At 42.7% G+C, this 17,408-nt stretch overlaps 1 protein-coding gene across 1 annotated transcript in view; it reads left to right on the top strand.

Moving 5' to 3' along the window:
- The window catches only part of NUP214 (nucleoporin 214), a 3,229,616-nt gene that overhangs the window by 993,361 nt on the left and 2,218,847 nt on the right, over positions 1-17,408 (top strand). The window contains exon 14 of the mRNA XM_044058190.1: positions 1,847-1,941. Within this exon, the coding sequence (XP_043914125.1) occupies positions 1,847-1,941 (95 nt within the window). The remainder of the gene's footprint in view (positions 1-1,846; positions 1,942-17,408) is intronic.

Below are 17,408 nucleotides of genomic sequence, written 5' to 3'. Positions count from 1 at the left end.
TGCCACAGCAAGTTTTGAATGTTATTTTAGAGGCCAGAAGGCCTAGTACAAGGAAAGTGTACGCAGATAAATGGAAGAGATTTTTATTTTGGTGTGCAGCAAAGGAATTTGATGTTTCTAAACCTAATTTAAGTGTGGCCCTTCAATATCTTGCTGAGTTACTGGACAAAGGTTTGTCCTTCTCTTCTATTAAGGTTCATGCTGCAGCGATTTCGGCACATTATGACTGTGTCCCACCTTTGTTTTCTCATCCTTTGTTTAAGCAATTCCTTAGAGGGGCAAAGAATATAAGACCCCCACGTAGAGCTCCTACTCCTGCTTGGGATCTCAATTTTGTGTTGGAGAAACTTACTCTACAACCTTTTGAGCCTGCAGCTACTGCCGAGTTGAAATATTTATCCTGGAAGACTGCTTTTTTGTTGGCCATTACCTCTGCAAGAAGGGTTTCTGAATTACAGGCCCTTATGGCGGTTGAGCCTTTCTTGATTTTCCATAAGGATAGGGTATCTTTACGTACTAATCCGTCCTTTATGCCTAAAGTGGTTTCTAGTGTGGCTTTAAACCAAACTATTCATTTACCTACTTTTTATGCAAACCCCCAAAACAAAGGGGAACAGATTTTGCACACTTTGGATATTCACAGGCAGTTGCGTTATTATTTGAGCAGAACTAAAGGGTTCAGGCAGTCTCAGCAGTTATTTGTTTCTTTTGCTTTGGGTTCTCAGGGCAAGCCTGTGTCAAAACAAACTATTTCTAAATGGATTGGATTTTGCATTGCTTTCTGTTATTCCCATCATGGTAAGGAGATTCCAGCTGGGATTAGGCCTCATTCCACTAGGGCTACTGCCACGTCTACAGCATTTTTAAGGGGGGTGGCAACTAAAGATATTTTGGAGGCAGCTACTTGGAGTTCAGTGCATACTTTTTCTAAGCATTACCACCTTCCACTTTACTCTAAATCTAGGGCTGGTTTTGCCACTGCAATTTTACAGGGCATTTTGGCAGCTCCTCCTGCTTTATAGATTTGCCATCCTCCCTTACCTCTGCTTTGGGATTCTACCCAAGTGTAAGGACTGCAGCAATGTGAGATGAAGAACATAGTACAGTTTTGTACCTACCATAAATGTAGATGTTCGAAGATCTACATTGCTGCAGTCCAATTTACCCTCCCTCCTTCCCCTCTTTATTTAGAGGCAGTTGTGTGGTTTGGGTTGCAGATTTTGTGGATATTGTATATATTGTACATATGTTTAGTACAAGGGTGTTTGGTTGTTTTTAGTTGTCTTTTGGGTTTGACCTTTCTTTTTAGGGTCTTCTGACATCTGGGGCAAGAAAAGACTGAGGATATGACGTCTTTCATGCGCATTTGTACCCTGACGTCCTGATGTCAGTCTAATGCGCCTTGACCGACGTCAGCCTAATGCTTTGATATTCGGGCCGACCGAGGACAGCGGACTACCCAAGTGTAAGGACTGCAGCAATGTAGATCTTCGAACATCTACATTTATGGTAGGTACAAAACTGTACTTTTCTTGGTCTGTAGGAACATGCTGACTAGTGTGTGAACTGTCCAGTACTGGGCGATGACCGTGCTTATGCACTTGATGTATGATGTCATAACCTGCATACTTATGTGTGTAAATCAGTCTCCAAGCACAGAAACTTCTGAAAAAAATGCTCAATTCTGATTGTTAGGATGATCCCAGACATAGGACCCATCAAAAGAGGGTCCCCTCATAGACCAGCCAATAATTTCAAGAGTGCATCTTTTTACATTTTTCAGAATTTAAATTTAGAGAAAGTCTGAACAATTTTTAAACTCATTATTTGGCATTTTACCTTTCAGTTAATACACGTCCTCCACAGAATATGTCTGCAGCCCTTCCACCTCAGAAACCAAGCAAAATGTCTGTTCCTGCAACCAGACAAGGCATCACTCAGGTAATTTTTCTTGTCTACTGCACTTGACTTGTAGACATTGTCTCAAGGCTACTTTCTGGAGGGGGGGGGGGGGTTCATAGTTTCATAGAATACTTAACAGGCTTACAACCAAGTTATTTAAGAGCGAGATAAACACCTAGAAAAGTTACTTGTTACCAATGAAAGTACCAAGTTTTTTCTTAAAGACTACAAGATTTTCTGAAAATGTGAGTTCCTTCAAGTGTTCCTTTACAGAAAAATTATTAACTTCTCTGAGTATCTCTTGACAGTTACTAATAATGGACATCTGTTGTTGAGCTCTCTGGGCTAGGTATATACTCAGAGTGCAGTAGTGCAAGCATAGCAGCATCTTCAGTATGCGTTAATGATGGTCATAAGCCTTCATTTATAAAGCAGTTGTGGACAACAGGCTCACAATTCCATTTCTTACCTGACTTTTTAACCTGCAGATTTTTCTTAGAAACTATTTCCAAACTCTTTAATAACAAAACACATCATAGTCCAATTTTGGTTAGCTAGGAAGGCCTAGAATCTAAAATTTTCTGTTCCTGGAAGAAATATAGTAAAGATCACATGAATCAGTCATGACTTATTTTTTATGATTTAAGTAGTATTTTTATTAAAGTTGCTATTATTACACTTGCACTGGTTCTCTAACCTCTTTTCAAGAATTAACTGTTTAAAATTTGGCATTATTCAAAAATAATGTTTGGTAGTTTTATGTTTTTTTTTACTCAACATTGCAAATGAACATTTCTCAATACTAATTTTAAGATGGGTATTTCTACATCACTTAGAAAATGTTTAGTTTTTTTCTGGAATATTTTATCTGTTGGATATGGAGTAAGAGCTCCTGCTTCTGGTCATTTGAAGATTTATATAACAAGCAGATTACAATGTCTTTTGTGTCTTCCTCACCATGTGGATATATCAGATACATAGAGATCTGAGACCAACAATTTAGATTTCGCTACAAGGCTCAGGTCCCCCCCCCCCCCTTCCTCCCATATTTGCCCCACTGCTCTAACAGTCTTCAGATCTCATTTGCCTTGCTAGAAGACAAACATGGTCATCAAGGCAAAGTATTGTGTTTGTCTTTAGGTGTTTATCTTAAGATAAATGCAAGTTTCTCATCCTTTTCCAGGCTGTTATACACTTTTCTGTATCAGGCATGGTCTGATTTATTTTATTTCTTCTTCTTCCCCTTTCACAAGAAGTTTTTTGGTTTTTCCCCACCTTTTTTATTCTTGTCTTATTCTCTCCTTCTTGGAAGGTGGTTTTGCAAAACTTTATATCTTGGATTTTGTATACTTGTATTTTGTATATTATACTTTAACTGAAAATTAATTTGTTTTGCTCTTTCCTGCTGTTGTTGTAGTTGCTTTTTCAGCTGTCTGTGGAATACCTGACAAGGTTTCCATCTTTAAGAAATGTGTGGCCTGATGCCACAAGATGCTGTCATAGAACTCGCACAAGAAGTGCTTGTATTACATGGGGTCAGTCAGCTCTCATGGCCAAGTCCTGTGAGATTTGCCTGTCCTTCAGAGCTCGAGCTCTGTTGAAGCCCTGCTGCAGTTTCGTTCTGAAAGGGCCGCCTCCTTTCTCAAGAGTGGGAATTAGCCACTTGACTGTCATGTTCCTCTCCTCCAAAGTAGGCTGCAGAGAAAGCATCGCTTAAGTCTAGGAAGGAAAAATGTAAAAACAGACGGGGATCCCTCCAAAGACAGTTCCAGGGAATTGAGGAAAAAATCATTGGTCTTCTCTGCAGTCCAAGGTCCTGCTGTTATGGTCCCTTGACCTTTGAATCTAGCAAACCTTGCATTGACACTGAGGTCTGATTTGGCTTGGACCTGATCCCCTGTGGCTCTGGCCTTCTGGATCTGGTATTCTGACTGGCACCCCCCCCCCCCCACACACACACACCCACCCCAGGGAACCAGTCTCTAGCAAGACAGGGGCACTAGTCCTCCAGGCTGCTGTCAGCAATGTTTTCTTTCAGGCCAGTTTGGTTTTCCAGTAGTCTCACCAAAGTTGACGTAGATAGAATGTTGACCTTTCTGAAGACCCAGATTCAGCTAGGGGCACTTCCCACACCCCCTGATTCTGGGGTGGCAAGACCAGATCCTTCTGTACCCAAATTGATTTCTTCTTCCCTGATCCAAACCTTAGATCAGGAGGTACTTGATCAGGCCTACCCCACACGGTCTTCTCATGAGAGCAGATAATGTGGGCATCTTTGACTCCAGCTATTTTTTGACACACTCAACTACTTGGTCACTGATCTTGATGGGTTCGAGAGCCGAAAAGTTGGTGCCGGGGCTCTGGGGTCATTTTCAGCTTTGATGTTGTCAGAGGCATCCCTGCATCTTGGATCCAGGAGCCTTGACCCTTGACAATTCAGCACCAGTGTCTGCCTTAAATCCAAGTCAGGCTGCACCTCAAGAAGTGCTTCTCTCAGGGACTTTGGATCAGGGAAGATCATCTTTGGGACTGGCATCTTGCATTCAAAGCCTTTGAGAAGATCCTGTTTCACATGAGGGAGGGGGTGACCTGTGCAGGCTCAGATCTGTCTAGAACGTCCAACAATTACAGGGACTTAGATTCCTCGTTTGTTTGTGAGTCAGTTGGCAGCAGTCTGCCACAAGCAAGCCCAAGCTTTGAGCTCCATCACAGCTTCCAGCTGTCCCCTGTCTATTCTGCCCAGGGAAGAACATTGGAAGCACAAATGCAAAAGGAGAGGCATTTGGATTCCACACAGGAGTCCTTCACAGAAGACACTGACCTTGAGGGTGAAGGTTCCCCCACTCTCCCCTGGAAGACATCTCCTTTGGAAAGCTCTTTCTATTGCTTAGGCAGAGGGGGGGAGATTGGTCCATTGATGCACCTTCCCAAGATGAGTCTGTGTTCCTAGAGGCCTTTCTTGCTGTCATTCTACTTTGTGTGGCTCCTTCTGCAGAATGACGTGGTCATTTTAGTGTTCCAGCAGTTGTGGAAGGAGCCAGACATTGTGGAACCTATTTCTCGTAAACTAAATAAGGTGTTGGTTTCTTAGAGAGAACACCTGCCCAGAGAGAATCCAGAGTATACTCAGATTATTTTTAGTACTGAAAAAAAAAATACTGAGATCTCAGTCCAGTCTTGGGCCCAAGTCAGCTGAACCAGTTTGTCAAACAGATGGCATTCTGGATGGTCACAGTTCAGTCCATATTACCTGTACTGAGGAAGGATGACTGAATGTGCTCAGAAGACCTCAAGGATGTCTAGTACCATATCAAGATAACCAGATGGTCCAGGAAGGTTCTATGCTTCCAACTGGGAGCTAGTCACTTCCAGATCATAGTGCTGCCCTTTAGTCTCATCACAGCCCCCTGGTGCTCACCAAATGCATGTAAGTGGTAGCAACTCGACTCAGGCTGCAGGGGTTCCAGTTGATGTCCTTCTATTGTCATGTTGCAGTATTCATTACAGTAGGGAGGTTGCTGCCTTCAGCGCCACCATCTGGCCAGTATACCAAAGTCTTTGCTCCTGGAGGGTAAGTGTGACTTCCTTGTCAGGGCCATAAACTGACATAGGGTATAAAAGTGACGTCTGCACGTACCCTCTTCGACATTCACTGCGGCATCAAAATTCTGAACTCCTGTTTGCCAGTTCTGAAGGCAGATCATGTTTTTTTTACGATGACTGGTTGCAGTTTCCATTCCAAACCAGACCGCTTCATCTACCGATACAGATAAGTGCCCTATTGTTTTTTTTCTTTGATTACTGTTAAGATATACATGTCAACTAGAAAGGAGAAGTGTGCTTGTGGGATCCAAATTCCTCACAAGAACATGCACGAAAAGTGCGTATTTTGTTTAGGTGAGGCCCACGATCATATGACCTGCACCATTTGCAAATCTTTCGTCCCCAAGACTCTTTGCAGGTGCCTGGCCGCATTAAAATTGTATTTAGAAAATCGGAGATTTCAACGTCTTGCTGTTGGGGATGGAAGGGGGGAGTAGGCCCGTCTGACAAGCTGCCAAGGAAGAAGGCCAAGAAAATTAGGCAGGAATCCCAGGCTTCACCTCAGGAGTCGGAGCAGATTCTTGAGGCTGATGAAAGCCCAGGATCTTCTCAGACCTCCGTTTCCAAACCAGGCCCAGGAACCTTAATAGAAGCTGAGATGGTGGAAACTTCAGTTACGTCCACTGAGGCAAATCAGCCATCAGACCCTGATGGCGGAGGGGAACCACAACTTGCTCAAACACCAAAGGAAAATTGTCATTTTTTCTTAAGAGTTATCCATTCAGCTTCGTTGGAAACCTACCTTGCTATAAGATAGTGAAAGTATGTGTTATTATAGCTTCTATAAACTGTAATAATTATACATTGTTCTAGTTACTGCTAAATAGGCAAGCCTCACGGTCAGGCTTCCCAGCATCCAGCCAAACCGCCCCCCCCCCCCCCCCCCATATTTTACATCATACATACAACGTGCCTCTAACCCATTCCCTTTGTATCTGCAACCTAATTCTTCTCCTTCCTGGACTGACATCCTCTTAGGGGACTTATTTCCTTGCATTAATTAACTTACAACTAGCTTGCCACTCTATATCAGAAAGTTCAATTTAGCTTCTTCACACCAGCCTATCCCTAGTCTCCCATACTCTCTTCAAAGTCTTTTCTTCTGTAATCACTGTCTTACCCTTGTCCTTAACTGCATCTAGTCTCACTCCACTCCTCTTACACTTTACCTCTCTTCCCTGTCAGCCTCTCTCTACTCCCCCACTTTCTCTTACCTTCAGATTTACCCACTGAACTCCAGACTTCACTGATAGTCTTCCTTGACAATCTACTCTCAGGTCTTCCCGCTCCGTTCGCCCTGCGGGCTCACTCCACTCCCCTACCCTGCCCCCAATTCCCACACGCCCCCAGTACTCCTAGACTTCTTCCCTCCTTAACCACACCCACAACATTTAAGCTCAAATCACACATCTTATATCATTAACACCCCAACCCCCTCTTACTTGCAGTAACTCAAAATAACACCTCTTCTTTTCCCTCCTTATTACAACACACTACCTACAAACAACTGCCCCACCTACACACAAACTTCTATTATCTATTTCTCTCCCTCTTCCTAAACTTCTAAAATGGCTACTTCGACTACCCCACGCCAATTACTACCACTACTCTTACTCGCACTCTTAACTTTTCTAATCACAACCTTTCTTATTACCTCATTTGAACAACCACTATACTCCACTTATCTCCTCCACTCTAAACACACTTCCACTCCACCAATAACTAACTACCCCAATCCTCTTAACCTTCTATCCAAACCCAACTATCTACACCCCAAGTTTCATAGACTAGCTCACATTAAGTACACCAACAGAAATGCAAAAAAAACTACTTAACTATTTCAATAAGCTTCTCAACATTAAACACATAATGCTCCTCCACTTCCTTATAGACGGTGACATTCACCCCAATCCTGGCCCAAACCTGTACCTTAAATCTCAAGACACTATCCCTCATAAAACTAACAGACCAATACCTAATAAACCAGCTAACTCACTCTATATAGTACACCTCAACACACGTAGCATTTGCAATAAAATTATTCAACTTTATGCCCTACTAGATGTTCACCTATTTGATATCCTTTGTCTATCTGAAACTTGGTTAAAACCTTCCATAAAGAACAATGAAGTCACCCCACCCGGTTATAATATCATTAGACCAGACCGCGTAGCCAAAAAGGGAGGAGGAGTAGCAATCCTATATAAAGCAGAGCTACAAGTTAGCACTGTAAATTTAAACCCACCTTCAGATAACGCTGAAATACTTTTTACTAAATTACAAATCAACACACATAAGGCTATAAATATCTGTATATACCTTCCTCCAGGCAACAATATCAGTACTCTCGAAAATATCCTTAACTGGCTTTCTATAAACTCTCCACAAGAAACCATAGTTCTAGGAGACTTTAACATAGACTGGAATAACTGCAATACCACAAACCCAACCTCACATATCAACCTTTATGGCTTCTCACAAACTATTAACTCCCCCACCAGAACTAATAAACCAAATAACAAAGAAAGTACCTTGGACTGGATACTTACTAATAACCCCCAGCAAGTATCTATAGCAGGAACCCTCCCAGAAGACCTAAGTGACCACTTACTCACTTATATTATCAGAAATAAAACCAACCTAACTTTCCCATCCTCATTTAGAACACTACGCACCAAAAAGCAATTCAACTCAGAACTTTTCCAAAATGAACTTAAACAATGCAATTGGTCCCCATTAAAAGTTCTCCCTATCAAAGAAGCAGTAGGATACTTCAATTCTACTTTAATATCCTTGACCACCATTCCCCATCACGCTCAGAAATAAAACTAAACCAGCCGCGTGGCTTACCAATAATACTAGACAACTAATCCGTCTCAGAAACAAGTCCTGGGCTAAATGGCGTTCTACTAAAAATCCTTTAGATCAACAAATCTTTCGACAACACAGAAATATATCTAAAAAAGCCATCCTTTTAGACAAGAAAAACTATTACCTTCAGCACTCCTTCCACAAGGAACCACAAAAGTTTTGGGCGAGCATTAATAACCTCCTACACCCTGGTCAAACATTTACTCCCAACCGCACTGGCTCAAACCCAAACAACCCATCTCAAACTGCAAATGACTTCAATTCGTTCTTCACAAATGCCATCCAAAATCTTGCTAACCATCTATCTCCTGATACCTCAAATTTGCCCTCCTGTATCACGCCCTCACCCCCACCATTTCATTTACAATCTATACCTACTTCTTTCATCTGTTCCCTTCTCCAAAAACTACAACCTACTACCCCCTCAGCTGACAAACTCCCAGCAGAATTCCTTCAAATAGGAGCTAAAGCCATTGCTTACCCCATTTCCATGTTGATTAACAGAACCATATGTGAAGGAACCATCCCATCAATCTGGAAAATTTCTCATATCTTCCCTTTACATAAAGGAGGCCACTCCAATTAATATTCTAATTTTTATCCTATAGCTCTGCTATCCCCCCTAGCAAAAATTATGGAAAAATGTATCCATAAACAACTACTACATCACCTTCTGCATAATAATATACTCGCCAACTGTCAACATGGATTCCGTCCTTACCATAGTACCACCACTGCCCTTTTATCCTTCACTGACAGCATAAACAAAAACCATAATAACAATGCTATTTCCTCTGCAATATTCATTGACTTATCAAAAGCCTTTGATATGGTTAATCACCAACTCCTACTACATATACTGAAATCCCTCTCACTCAGCACACCAGCCATAAATTGGTTTAAATCCTACCTTGAAAACCGCCAACAGGCTGTACTATGGCAACATGATCTCTCAAATAACCTTCCTATTACTCTTGCTGTTCCACAAGGCTCTATCTTAGGCCCACTCCTATTCTCCATTTATATTAATGACCTTCACTCTGCACTCCATAACACCACCTGCATTCAATATGCAGATGACTCCACTATTATCTGCACTGCCACCACTCAAACTGAACTTAAATCTCTTACCCAAGAAGCTTTCAACACCATAGAACAATGGTTCTCTAAACGTTGCCTCCTCCTTAACCCCAAAAAAACTAAACTCTTACTTTTCACACCAACCCGTAATTCAAACCCTATTCATTTCACACTTACATCCAACGACGGCACTGTTATCTCTCCCGACACTACCACCAAACTGTTAGGAATAACAATAGACAACAACCTTAACTTTGATAGTCATATTAACAATACAATAAAATCAGTCAACAAAAAACTTGGATCTCTCTATAGAATCAAGTTATTCCTTTCACCAGTAGCTTGAACCACCATAGCCAGGACCCACTTAATGTCAACTCTGCTGTATGCCTCACCTGTTTACACCAATCTTTCTAAAAATAACATCAACAAGCTGGCTACATCCTATAATAATATTGCACGATTTGCTACAGGTTCTCCCGTCCGAACTCATCACTGTCTTAACCTAAAACAACTTGACTGGCTTGAATTTGCTAACCATCTCCAATATCTCCAGCTTGCAGTTGTCCATAAGACCCTGCATCAACCCACTAATACTCCAGTACTCTCCACAATCATTGAACCCTACAAAAACCTGCGCTCCTCAAACAAACTACTAATAAACATTTCTAGGTCCTACAACTCATCAGGTGACTCCCCTGTACTCTAACTCTGTAGGAAAACTATGGAATTTACTACCCTCTGAACTAACAACACTAACCTCTCTCTTCCACTCTTCAAAAAGAAACTGATGCTATACCTAAAGACTCACTGGCTCTGCAGCTGCATTCACCCTGATTAATCTTCCTTTTCAAACTTTTTCTTACTCCTACTGTCCTTATTTACTCCTAGATCAGTAAAATAACATTTTTCACAAATAAACTTTAATATAATCAGCATATTAGACCATCTCCTGTACACCACCTATTTGAAGCCTACTTCCTATGTTATCACCACTGACTACACCTCGTGTATATATGGTTAAAAAAAAAAATATATATATATATATATATATATATATATATATATATATATGTATATATATATATATATATATATGTGTATATATATATATATATATATATATATATATATATATATATATATATGTATATATATATATATATATATATATATATATACTTCTAAACTTTTATGGTAACCTTTAGTACGTCCCGTCATGACTTGCATATGCTTGTATAATTTTAGAACTTTATCTGCTATAACTCTGTATTTTATGTATTTGTTGATCTGTATTTGCCTTTTTATGTTACTTCTGGAGCTTTTCTCCCCGGGCCTGTACTGAAAATGGACATGTATCCAGCTAGACTAGCCCGGTCAAGAAATATAAAATAAAAATAAAATAAAAAAATAAATAATTGGAGGGACCCTGCTCCTACACTACCACCCAAACAGACGTCAGCTCAGACTCTTTCTACACCAGCTACCCCTTTGAAAAGAAAGCAAAAAAAATTAAACATCCTGAACCTCAACCGGTTTCTGGCTGGGAAGCATTTTCATAAAGTCTCTTTAAGGCTTTTCAGGCTTTGCTGACACAACAATTACCTCCTGACCCCTCTCCTCGACCACCCTTAGAGGTATCAGAAGATTACTCCTTTTCAGAGGAATCTGTTAATTATGAATCTCAAATAGACTCCCCGAAGGACTTCATTACTCCTGAGTCACCAGGGGAAGAATTCACCCTTGGAGGGAGAGTCTCCCCCCTGAGGGAGCATTTTAAGTGGCAGGCATCAGAAGTATTTGACACCAAGAAAAGGTACTTTGACCTTTTACAAGTGGAGCAACCTTGTCCTCCTGCTGTGCCCCCAATTACTGCCCGCTTTCCCTGATGCGTTTTTGGCTGCCTCTCTTTCCACAGACTCACAGCCTGCAGCCTCAAAATGCCTTGACCGTTTCTGTAAGGTCCCCCAGGAAACCCAGTTCTTTAAAAATTCTCAGCAGTTGTTACGGTCTCTGCTGACAAAACGTCAAGGCAGTTACCTTCTGCTGCTCGTTACCCCACAGACAGACAGATTAGGGAAGAACGTGTGTACCTCCTCTACTCTGGCTATAAGGGCTCTCAACTATCAAACACATATGGCAAGCTATGTCCTGGATACCGTCAGCAAAGCCTCTACCCTCCTCTCTGAGGTCCCTAACTCCCCCATTAACGCACAAATCAACACCCTGCTTTCCACAGCATCCCAAGTAACTAGGCACTCCATTAAGTGCAGTTATGATGCTGTAGAAGCCTCATCTAAATGTGCTGCATCAGTTTTGAGGCGATATTCCTGGATGAGGCTACAATCTCTCCTTATGGATGTTCAAACAAAATTGCTTGACGCACCCCATGGACAATAAGGCTCTGTAAGCTTCTGCAGAGCTTCTCAAATCCCTTCAAGAAAAGGGAAAAGAACTGCAAAACCTTAAGCATTTACTGGTATCCCCTATACCCAGATTCCACAGGAACTACCCAGAAAAAACTTCTTTTGTGAGAAGACAGTCCATGCACACAGCTCCTCTGTCTAAGGGACGTAGAAAACAAACAAAGGAAAAGCTCTACTCCCAAGTTTCCCACCAACACTTGCAACATACCCTTTCGGAGTTGGTCTGACCAATCCAGACCACCTCCACTGTGACTTACCACCTTTAGACCTAAACACTCCCCCATCCCTTCGCCTCACTCTGTCCATACCCTCCTGGCAGATAATCACATCAGAACAGTGGGTCCTATCCATCATTCAGAGGGGATATTTCATGACTTGGTGGATGTTACTACCCTTCCAGGGTATTCCCCAACCACCAAAAAAACCAAACCCACCTTTTTCCACCCATCATTCAACAACTCCTAGATCAAGGTACCTTAGAACAGATACCCTGTCAACAAAGAAACATAGTTTTCTACTCCAGAATGTTTCTAGTACCAAGGAAAGACGGCCCATGGAGGCCAATCCTAGACGTATCTTTCCTAAACCTCTTTCTCAAGGTGCCCAGCTTCAAAATGATTACCTTACCCCTGCTCTTGCCACTCATTCCAACACAGGCTTTTTGATAGCCCTGGATTTGAAGGATGCCTACTTGCACATTCCTATACATCCAAATTACAATTCTCTGCCTTGCCCTTTGGACTTTCCACTGCTCCTCAAGTGTTCACAAAGTGTCTAGCCCCCTTCATTGCTCACTGCAGGACTCTGGGTATACAGATATACCCATATCTAGACAACCTGCTTATCCTTCACCAAGACTACCAAGTTCTTCTACTCCAACTACAACAGGTATCGTCCACCCTAACTCAATTAGGGTTTACCATAAACCATGAAAAGTCTCACCTGACCCCCACCCCCCCTCTCAAGACTTGGTTTTCTTGGGTTGCAGGATCAGAAGAGAGAATGAAAGCCTTCATCCCAGACCAAAGAATCCTAGACCTTGGTCTGTACTTCAAAAAACTTCTCACCCACTCCTCCTTAACAGCTCAGAAATTCCTGAGAATGTTCAGCCATATGGCATCCCTTATACCCATGTTACCTCTGGCAAGACTGCACATGCGAAAAATCCAGTGGATCTTAAAAAACTTATGGAGCCAGCACTCCCAGCCCATGGACTCACCCCTTCCCCTACTTCTGTGTCTGAAGAAGGAACTCCAATGGTGGGTTTCAGCACTTCAAGTCAACCAAGCAATCCCCCTACAGATTCCACCCCCCCCCAAACAGGTCTCCACAGACGCATCAGACTTGGGGTGGGGTGCAGTGCTCCTAATAAACCCGAATCCATTCTCTGTGCAAGACAGCTGGTCTAACTTAAGACAAAAGGACCATATGAACATCAAGGAAATGAGGGCATTAGTGTTGGCCCTTCTAACATTCAAATCAGCTCTTCAGCCAGGAACCCTAAAAGTAATCACAGACAATACGACTGTCCTGTGGTACGTAAACAAGCAAGGAGGAACAAAGTCCTACCCCCTCTGCAGCCTGGCCATCCAGATATGAAACCTAGAATCATCACTTCAGAGCCAGCTGGTGGCAACTTATATTCCCTCAACAGAGAATGTTATGGCAGACAAACTCGGCAGAACTTCCCTGTCTTTGGAGAGGGAAAGCTCCCTGTCTTCAGAGAGAGGTATTCCTGGACCTTATTCACAGGTGGGGTATTCCACAAGCAGATCTTTTTGCCTCCCTCCAGAACAGACAGGTGTTCATCGTGTTTCACTGTTGCAGTCATTACACTTGGGTTATCCTGCTGGCAGGCGACCCGTAGTCGGCCCGAGTTCCAAAGTCTTGGTCCGGCGTCGGTTGCTGTCGCCTCTTCTCTGACGTCAGTGCGCCAGGCGTATAAAAGTTGCAGCTGACGCCATTTTCTTCAGTCTTTCTTGCGGCGTGGTGCCCGAAGCATAAGTAGTTTGCAAGTGCCAGTTGGCCGACTCCTGAGATTTTCAAAATTGAATTTCAGAACCGAAGTCTTCAATAAAGCTAAGTACCCCGTTGGGGAAACTTTTTCTTGCTCCAGACCGATGTCAGTAATTTCTTGTGAGAAGCAAATACCTCATAAGGACTTTCACTCTTACTGCATTCCTTGCCTAGGCCCTGACCACGACGTCACTAGTTGTCGGTTTTGTGCTAGATTTAATAAACGGACTATTAAACGTCTGTTTGAATTTGCTCTACATTATTTTGGACGAAAATTTAATTATGTAATGCCGTCGGAACAACCGACGACCGCAATGTATAAAAAACGCAAAGACAAAGAAAAAGACAAGCGTCCGAGGTCCAAAACCGACGACGAAGCCTCTTCTAGGCCAGTCGCCGGTTCACCCATTCTCACTGAGGTGCTTTTGCAGCCCCTGACAACCCGCTACCTCAGAGCCACAGGCCACAAACGACAGCCATGTAGAGACACCGAGGCCTGTGGAAACTCAAGGTATTGGGCCTATGAAAATATACCCTCAGATGGGTCCGGAGCCGCTGAGCAGGCCCCAGCTTCTGAGGGTGTTTTCAGACCTTCACAGCGTACAATTAAAGCTACTACAGCAGCAAAGGCAAAGTCAAAAACACCATTAAAGACAAAGAAACAAGTGCAGCATTCTCCAGAACAGTCATCCATGCCTAAGAAACAGATGCTTAAAATGGCTGAAGACCTTATTACTTTTATCAGGGGCTCCCATCCCCCTCCTGACAAAAAGCCTAGGGAAGACACTGATTATGATTCCTTTAATCAGGTTTCCATTTCTTCTGATTCTTCTTCTGGCCAGGGCTATTCTCTCCCTCCCTATGAGGACTCTAATGCTGAAGAGTCCATTCCTTCAGCCTCACCGCCTGAGGATTACTCTTTTGGGGGAAACCCTGCACGCCATGCGAGAGCATTTCCATTGGGAGAGCCAGGATTACTCAGAATCCAAGAAAAGGCTCAGAGATTTCCTTCTATTGCCTCAGCACAGGCCCTTGGCTATCCCCCCTGTGCTTGATATTGTTGACGTTTTTTCTGAATCCAGTCTGTCTCCAGATTCTTTACTCCCTGCACCAGTAAAGCCAGACTGGTACTAAAGGGTCCCTGACTCTCATAAAATTTCTTTACAAAAACCCTGCTGCGGACCCAGAAACTATTTCTCAGGGTCCAAAAGGGGTTAAAGCTTCCACTGCCAAAAATCCTGTCCCCTCAGATAGGGATTCCAGAGCTCTGGACAGATGGGCGAAAAAAGTTTACACTTCTGCTACTTTAGCTGTAAGAGCTTTAAACTGTCAGTTTCACATGCGTAACTATCAGCAGTATCTCATGTCATTGTTAAAGCAGAAAATGGTTACAAATGTAGAAGGTCCTGACTAAAGAAATGCAGGATTTATTGCATGCAGTTGAACAAGTGGGAAAGCATACTCTGCAGTGTGGTTTTGATTCATTAGAGGCTTCTTGTAGAGCCGCAGTTACAGGCTCAGTTATTCGAAGACATGCTTGGTTGAAAGAACAAAGTTTACCTGACCATGTTAAAATGAAATTATTGGATGCTCCACTACAGCATGATACTTTGTTTGGTGTTAAGGCAGAAGAGCTTTTAAAGAAAATGGAGAATAAAGCAAAGTCAATGCAAACTGTGAAAGATTTCTTACAGGTTCAGCCACCTAGATATAGCAGGAACTGGCCTTCAAAAAACTGGTCCTTTCCAGTGTCAGACAGGCCACAAAGTGGCAGATACAGATGCCCAAGAGGCAAATCTCAGCCCCAAGGCTCCTACAGACCTAAACAATGGGGTGCTTCAGCCCTCAAAGGAGAAGACAAAATCACAACCTTATAGGAAACCGTCACAATGACTTCCCTCTGCAGATACCAAGCTCTTACCAGTTGACAGCACCCCTAGGGGGGGAAAGCTAGCACTTTTCTCAAAAAATTGGCACATGATCACCCAAGGCCAATGGGTGTTGAATATAGTTTCTCAAGGGTACAGGTTCCACTTCCACACGCTTCCAAAACCAAAAGGTATGCCAAACCTGCCACCAAACCAATGGGCAGAGGCACAAAAACAGATTGCAGCTCTTATGGATATGGGAGCTATTCAAAATGTTCCACAAGAAGAACAGGGCCAAGGATTTTACTCAAGACTTTTCCTAGTACCCAGAAAGGACAAAGCATGGAGACCAATTCTGGACCTGCCAATCCTAAATACTTTCCTGGATGTTCCAAAATTCAAAATGCTAACAACAACTCTTGCCCATGCTGGGCAAAGATGCTTGGCTAGTTACTTTGGATCTCAAGGAGGCATACCTGCACGTCCCAATCAGACAATCGTGCAGAAGATACCTCAGATTTATAGCAGGCTCAATGCATTATCAATTCTCTGCACTGCCCTTTGGCTTATCTACTGCGCCCAGGGTCTTCACAAAATGCCTGGCACTAGTAATTGCATTTTGCAGACAAAAAGGAATTCAAATATATCCCTACTTGGACGACTGCCTTATTCAAGCAGAGAGCAAGGACATTCTTCTAAAGCACCTGGAGTTTGTAAAAAGATTACTAATTTGCTTAGGGTACACAGTAAATGAAAATAAATCAAAACTAGTGCCCTCTCAAGAGATAATATTCCTGGGTGCAAGCTTAAATATAACTAACCAGATGGCTTATCTCAAGCCAGACAAACAAAGGCAACTGGCTCATTACTTTCAAATGATGGCAACAAAGACCCAGCTCCCTGCAAGAAAAATTCTGCAGGCCCTGGGTTTCATAGCATCTTGCATTCTACTAATTCCATATGCCAAACGGCATATGAGGAAACTACAGTGGTATCTAAAAAGTGTTTGGACTCAGCATTGTCACAGTCTATAGACAATCATAGCCTTGATTCCCTGCCTACAACAGGAGTTTCGATGGTGGTCACAGGCCTGTCACCACAACAAGGGACAGCCTTTCACCTTACCTACAGCCTGGCAGACAATAACAACGGATGCATCGGATTATGCCTGGGGAGCACATATGGCAGGAAAATGTATTCAGGGCACGTGGCCCAAGGAACAAATGCATCTTCACATCAATCAAAAAGATATGCTAGCTGTACAGAATGCCCTGACAGCCTTCAAGGACCTAATACATCCAGGACAATTATTAATAAAGACGGACAATACCACAGTTATGTGATACTAAACAAGCAAGGGGGCACGCATTCCTACCCCCTATGCAGACAAGCCATGACTTTATAGAACACAGCACTGACTTACCAGGTACATCTGCAAGCACAATTCCTGCCAGGAACAAAAAAATACACTGGCAGACAAACTAAGCAGAAATCTCGTGGATCCTCACGAATGGAAGCTAAATCCACAAGTGTTCAACATGATAACAAGGGAATGGGGACGCCCAGACAGATCTATTTGCCTCCCCTCACAACTGCCAATTACAAAAATTTTGCACAAGGACTTATCACACTCAAGCATGGA

The sequence above is a fragment of the Protopterus annectens genome, chromosome 16.part0, assembly GCF_019279795.1.
Source record: "Protopterus annectens isolate FY-2018-M chromosome 16.part0, PAN1.0, whole genome shotgun sequence".
In the NCBI taxonomy this organism is placed as follows: Eukaryota; Metazoa; Chordata; order Ceratodontiformes; family Protopteridae; genus Protopterus; species Protopterus annectens.
Note: the sequence above shows the minus strand (reverse complement) of the source record. Positions and strands in the feature narration are given on the sequence as shown.